Source organism: Sinocyclocheilus rhinocerous, unplaced genomic scaffold (genome assembly GCF_001515625.1).
Source record: "Sinocyclocheilus rhinocerous isolate Xijiao unplaced genomic scaffold, SAMN03320098_v1.1 scaffold38, whole genome shotgun sequence".
NCBI lineage: Eukaryota > Metazoa > Chordata > Actinopteri > Cypriniformes > Cyprinidae > Sinocyclocheilus > Sinocyclocheilus rhinocerous.
Genome location: NW_015666482.1, coordinates 843,215 through 849,876, shown reverse-complemented (window position 1 = coordinate 849,876; position 6,662 = coordinate 843,215). Strand labels below are relative to the sequence as shown.

General features: G+C 33.9%; 1 protein-coding gene across 1 annotated transcript in view; it reads left to right on the top strand.

Moving 5' to 3' along the window:
* LOC107732275 (p53-induced death domain-containing protein 1-like) overlaps positions 1-5,712 on the top strand; it is a 17,340-nt gene extending 11,628 nt beyond the window's left edge. The window contains exons 12-16 of the mRNA XM_016543548.1: positions 925-1,048; positions 1,162-1,277; positions 1,374-1,481; positions 2,846-3,024; positions 4,988-5,712. Coding sequence (XP_016399034.1) covers positions 925-1,048; positions 1,162-1,277; positions 1,374-1,481; positions 2,846-3,024; positions 4,988-5,219 — 759 coding nt within the window. The 3' untranslated portion in view covers positions 5,220-5,712. The remainder of the gene's footprint in view (positions 1-924; positions 1,049-1,161; positions 1,278-1,373; positions 1,482-2,845; positions 3,025-4,987) is intronic.
* Positions 5,713-6,662: the final 950 nt, after the last annotated feature.

Sequence of the window (6,662 nt, the reverse complement as noted above, 5' to 3'; positions counted from 1 at the left end):
ATTACTCCAGTCTTCAGTGTCACATGATCCTTCAGAAATCATTCTAATATGCTGATTTACTGCTCAAGAAACATTTCTTATTATTATCAATGTTCAAGACATTTGAGCTGCTTATTTTTGTGGAAACTGGAAAAGAACAGCATTCAATTGAAATTTCTGTAACATTATCAATGTCTTAGCTGTCGCTTTTGATCAATTTAATGCACCTTGCTGAATAAAAGTAAGGTAGTTATGTTTATGTATGGGATCGGATTAAGGGATCTAAAATATGATCTTGCAGCGTAAGGTATTTACTTTATAAGTACTAACAAACAGCCAATATGATATATGTGACCCTGGACCACAAAATCAGTCATAAGAGTCAATTTTTCGAAATTGAGATGTATGCATCATCTGAAAGCTGAATAAATAATCTTTCCATTGATATATGGTTTGTTAGGATTGGATACAATCTGGAATCTGAGGGTGCAAAAAAACCCAAAAAACTATTGAGAAAATCGCCTTTAAAGTTGTCCAAATGAAGTTCTTAGCAATGCATATAACTAATCAATTGATCTATTTACGGTAGGAAATTTACAAAATATCTTCATGGAACATGATCTTTACTTAATATCCTAATGATTTTTGAAATCTATAATTTTGACCCATACAATGTATTTTTGGCTATTGCTACAAATATACCCCAGCGACTTAAGACTGGTTTTGTGCTCCAGGGTCACATATTATGTACACAAAAACTTTTATTTTGGATGCGATTAATCACGATTAATTGTTGCCCAGCACTAGTTTAAAATCTTACAGGAAGTCAATCTATGAACTTGTTCATAGTTATAGGCTATGTACACTGAAGTAGGATACATTTTTTTTTTTTCTTTAAAATGACATACTATACCTTTATCAGTCATGGTTCTTGTCTCTCTTTAGGCTGAAAGCAGGTTGGTGTCTCTGTTGGAGCAGTATGAGGGTCCTCAGCCGTCTGAGTTGTGCGTCCTGCTGGAGGGAGAGCAGTTTTTTGCCGGTTTTGAGAGAGGCATTGACATCAATGCAGGTGGACACACACACATAAAACAGAAAACACTGCAGCCTACTATCAAACATATTAAAATCACAATAATAGCTCAAGTTTATTTAGCGGATTGTAATTGGAATGTGTTTCCTCAGACCGTCCGGACTGTAAAGATGGCAGACTCTCATTCACCTTTTACTCTCACCTGAAGAACATTAAAGAGGTGCACGTGTGCCCGATCCACCCACAGCAGGGCACAGTAAGAGGACAGGTGAGACAGGACTTGGGGTCATTCAGGGGTCATAGTTGTTGGATCAGCCCAGTATTTCAAGTCAAAAGTAATGTAATAAGATGCGTGTCCTTCTAGGTGTCATTTTACCGCGGTGAAGTGCCCAATGATCTTCCAGAGGAAGTGGCCAGTAAAAGAAAAGGTCATGACAACCAGTGGATGGCGACGCTTCCTCTCCGGATTCCTGTGAGCGATCTAGAAGATCTACTGTACAACATTATGACTCTGTCCCAAAGCACACAATGCTATATTGTGTTTTATAAGACATCTCTCTTAAGTTTTGCTCCAAAATGTAATACCCAGTGAAAATAAATACTTTAAAATATATTTACTAATTATTTATATTTAATAATTAAATATTCGGCACTGATAGCCTTGTGGTTGGTGCATCGACAACTGCGTTTAAGAGCTGCGGATGACGCGGTTATTTTAAAGTGTTAGTTCACCCAAAAATTTAAATTCTGTCATTAATTACTCACCCTCATGTCATTCCAAACATGTAAGACCTTCGTTCATCTTCGGAACACAACTTAAGATATTTTTGATGAAATCAGAGAGCTCTCTGACCCTGCATAGACAGCAAGGATATTACCACGATCAACACACAGAAACGTAGCAAGGACATCGGTTAAAATAGTCCATGTGACTAGTCCATTTTACCAATTCAATAGTCAATTTTTGTGTGCAAAGAAAACAATAATAACATAATTTATTCAACAATTCTTCTCCCTGAGTTTTCCGTCTTCCACCATTTTGGAGAGTACCCCAGAACGTAATCAACGTAATCAGCATTGTTTACGTTCAGTAAACAGCGCGCGTATGCTGAACTTAAACAACGCTCATTACGTTGATTACGTTCTGGGGTAATATATGTATTATATATTATTATTTTTATATTGCTATATAGAAAATGGAATGCTGTATGTATATTTATATATATTCTGTGTTTCAGTATGTGTATATATATATATATATATATATATATAATTGTTTATATATAAAAATATAAATACGGAAACACATACACGTGTCTGTATGTCTCTGTATTTTTTATATTATATTATATTATTACATTTTTATATATAACAGTATAATTCATATTATATTATTATAATATAAATGTATATTTTGAAATATTATATAAGCATAAAAAAGTATATTTGTATTATGTACTTAAATATACTTTATTAAGCACTGTATGCAATTAAAGAAAATGGTTCCAATTAAAATGCACAAATTAAAGTGCTTATTAGCAGCCTGCTAATTTATTAGAATCATCCTTGAGCGATTGTCAAGATTCTTGTGTGGGACGTCTGCTATAAGTTACTATTAACTAATGTTTAAAATCAGACACTTATTACAGTAGGTTCCCTTCTAGTTAGTATGCTGCCTATCTAGACAGTGAGGCCACTCTCACTAGTGTTTTGAACATAGCTCATAAAAAAATATTTCAAGTTTGAATCACGTATTTCATTCATTTTGTGCAGAATTTCGGTCTATAATGTAACCTCTGACAGATGAATGAGTATTGTTTCATCATGTACACACAGAACGCAGACTGTGATGGGAGCATCTCCGGCGAGCTGAACCTGGGCGACCCGGAGAGCGGCTACCTGACACAGACCAACCTGCTGTCCATCTCCTTACGCATCAACCACGAGTGGCAGAACATCGGCATCAACCTGGGCATCAGCTACGACCAGCTGGAACGCATCCGGAACCAACACAGGTTGGCATCAGATCAGAGCCAGCAGAGGGCGCTGTTAAGCAGGCCCAAACGTTCAGTCTTTATTACAGGACTGATTTACTCCAGATTTTACAGCGCACGTGATCTCCAGATCCCCTTAACAATTTCTGTGGCATTCAATGATGCAATCATTTCAGATTTCAAAAGGGCAGTAATAACAGGTTAGACATAAATTGTACTACCAAAATAGGTTGTTGTTTACATTTATTGCAGCTTGTAATATTTGAATATTAATTAGATTCTGTGACTGGACAGTCCAGGATTTATTATCAAGCCAGAGCAGTATGACCTCATTAATATTCATGAGCTTTTAATATCTTAAGTTCAGTTTTTCCATCACAAATGTGTTTGCGCTGGTGTAAAATCACTCATAATCATTAGAGAGAGAGAGAAGCGGTGTGGAAATGAGTGATGGAGGAAAGGAATGAACACAGCAGTGGTTTTATGAGGGGAATGTGAGTGTTTTGTGTTGATGGCTCAGCCATCTGGGACACTGCAGGAGACGGCACACACTCACACGCATGCATGCACGCTCTGTCTGTTCTGTAGTCTGTTCGTCTTTTTGTCTTTAATGTCTCTCAATTCAAGTTAAATTTCAAATGACCTATTTTATTATGGAACAATATAGCAGTCGAATGGAAATAAATTATGAGAAAATAAGTTCTGAAATGTTGCAATCATTAAATAAAAATACAAAGCAATGCCAGTCACAAAATAAGGCACAAAATGCATTTATTTCAAGGCGTATGTCATGACATTTCTTATCATTTTTCATTTCAAGGCATATTTAATGCCATATTTTATGTCCGTTTTCATTATAAATGAAAACTTTTATGCCTTATTTATTTACATGCCTTATTAATTTATAATCTCATTACTTTAATACTGCCAGAAGATTCTCTTTTACTACTCCCATTATTGTTTAATGGGAATAATAGTAATAATAATACAAACAACAGTAATGATAATAATTATGTGTGTGTTACATGTAGTTTTGGATTTTGTTTTCCCTTAATAATAAAAACCTTCATTTAAAAACTGCATGTTGTGTTTACTTGTGTTATCTTTGACTAATATTTAAATTTGTTTGATGAACTGAAACATTAAAGTGTGACAAACATGCAAAAAAATAAGAAATCAGGAAGGGGGCCAACACTTTTTCACACCACTTTATATACCATTTTGTGTGTACATACTGTATGTTATTTTTAGTGTTTTTGAGATACCATTAGTTTTTATTAATATTTTGTTTTAAGTTATATTTTCATATTTTCCATTTTCTTTTTCATTTTAGTTAAAAGTTTTAATAATTGTGTTGTTTTTGTCGTTAATTATTTTAAAAAATGTGTATATATATAATTTATAGTATTTTTATTTCATCTTAGTTTTAGTTACTTTAATAAATCAAAATGAGAAATGTTTTCTTGAAACATTGAAAATGAGAAACTATCTGAAATAAGATAAGATTTTTAAAACTTTATTTCATTTCTGTTATACATTTTTTATTTTAAGTAACAAAAATCTTTTTTTAATGATAATGACCTTGATGCAGTTTTTTTTTTTTTCTGGATTACATCAATAATCAAAGTCAATAATTTAGGAGTTTATGGTGTTAATAAATCAATGCAAAAATGTGTTATTTAGATCGTGTTTAATTTTAGTTTTATTTATTTATTGCAACATTTCATATATTTAATTATTTATTATAAATAAATATATAAATTGTTATAATATTATATTATTTATTCATTACTTTTGTTATATAATCATTATTGATCATATCATTATAATCATATTATCTTTAATTATATAATATATTTAATTTGGTTCATTATGTCTCTTTATACTTTAATTGACAAAATTCAGACAGATCAGATAATTTTAGTAACAGTAATAGTAGCAGTAGTAGTTATAGTAATAAAAATGAAATTTCCTTTTTTCTCAGGGACTTTGGGGCCCAGGTATTGGCGATGCTCTTTCATTGGGCGAGAGCGCAGCAGGGGGCGGGGCCTGGGGCGGTGCAGCGGCTGATGAAAGCGCTGGTGGACAGTGGTAGGCGGGACTTGGCGGAGGAAGTAGAGGACGTAGTGACTCTGGGGAAGAGGAAGTATGAAGAATCACTAAAGAGAGTCGGACTGGAGACAGCAGCCAGCTCTACAGACCCTCAGTCCAGCTGACACACACTCACATTTTGCTGCCAACATCATGACATATAAACTCCCACCAGCAGCACTGCAGACCAACAGTGACACACGCAGACATACAGTGCAGCGTCTCGTCTCACAGGACAGTCACTGGGTCTCAGAGCAGCTGTCCGTCTGAATGATGTCTTCATTAGAAGTCTGTCTCTCTCTCCTGTGCCTCTCCAGCTCACAGTGTCCAGCAGATGTATTTTATTTGTAGTGAGACACAATGCTGCACATTTACACTGAGCCAAATGAGCCATCCGTACTTGTTACATGTTCTTAGTGTTTTAACCAAGAAACAATCAAAAATATTTTTTATGTACGAGGGTGAATCCCACGCAGCCTCTCAAAAAAGGTCATATTTCACCCTAAAATCAAATAAAAAATGTGATTAATTTAACGTTAACTTATATTCAATAAATAGTTATAAATTTTGCATTAAATAAATGAAGCTATTTTGGGACAAGCACATTTTATCCCCCCTTCCTCATTACTGAAATGCTTCCAGATGTTCCTCTTTTTTATTTATTTATTTATTTTTATTAAAGGCTGTGTGTGTGTGTATGTATCTATGTATTTCCTATAATTATATATATATAATATATAAATACATAGGTACATATACACATATTTAATTATTAAATGTAAATATATTACATATACAATTATTATTGTATTGGGCTTATATAGCAACAATACTGTTGTACTTCTTAATTAAAATGATCAATTAAAGGCAGTATGTCAAATACCACCATAATGTTCACGTTGTGAAATTTTCGTAATACAAATAAAACCAATTCACATTAAAATATTAAAATTTGTTCTAAAATTAAAATAATAAATCATAGGAAGTGTGTATATGTATTTTATTATACATTTTTTGTGGTTATGAGAGTGTTTCGCTATATGTAAATGAGAATTTGGGGGTAAAAAGTGCTTATTTATCATGAAATTAATGCAAAAAGGACAATGCAAAAATCCCAAGGGACACAAATAATAGGCTTAATATTTTCTTCATGCAAAATCGAAATGTAAATTAGTAGTGCAATATGACCAGGACATGTTCTCGACATTATGAACATCTGCACAATCTAAACTACATGATTAAATTATTAAATCAGTGATATTCATTCAACTCCAGTTTTGTGTGTGTGTTTTTTTAACCACAAAAACAGTAAGTGTGGTGTTTTCCTAAATCCAAAGGGCACTCCAACATCATGCCTGTTTGATGTAGTATCCTTCCGTGTGTTTAGCTCAAGGTCAGCGTTGCGTCACGCCGATGACGTAAGCACGCTTTTTTTTCTTCTTTTTATTTTATTTTTTACCTCAGAAAGGAAACCTGAGGCCGCCGTTACCGACACGCGCCAGCAGGCGGAGACCCAAACACTGCCTACCGTCCTCTCCTCCTCCTCCCGTCGTGTAGTGCTTTTACTC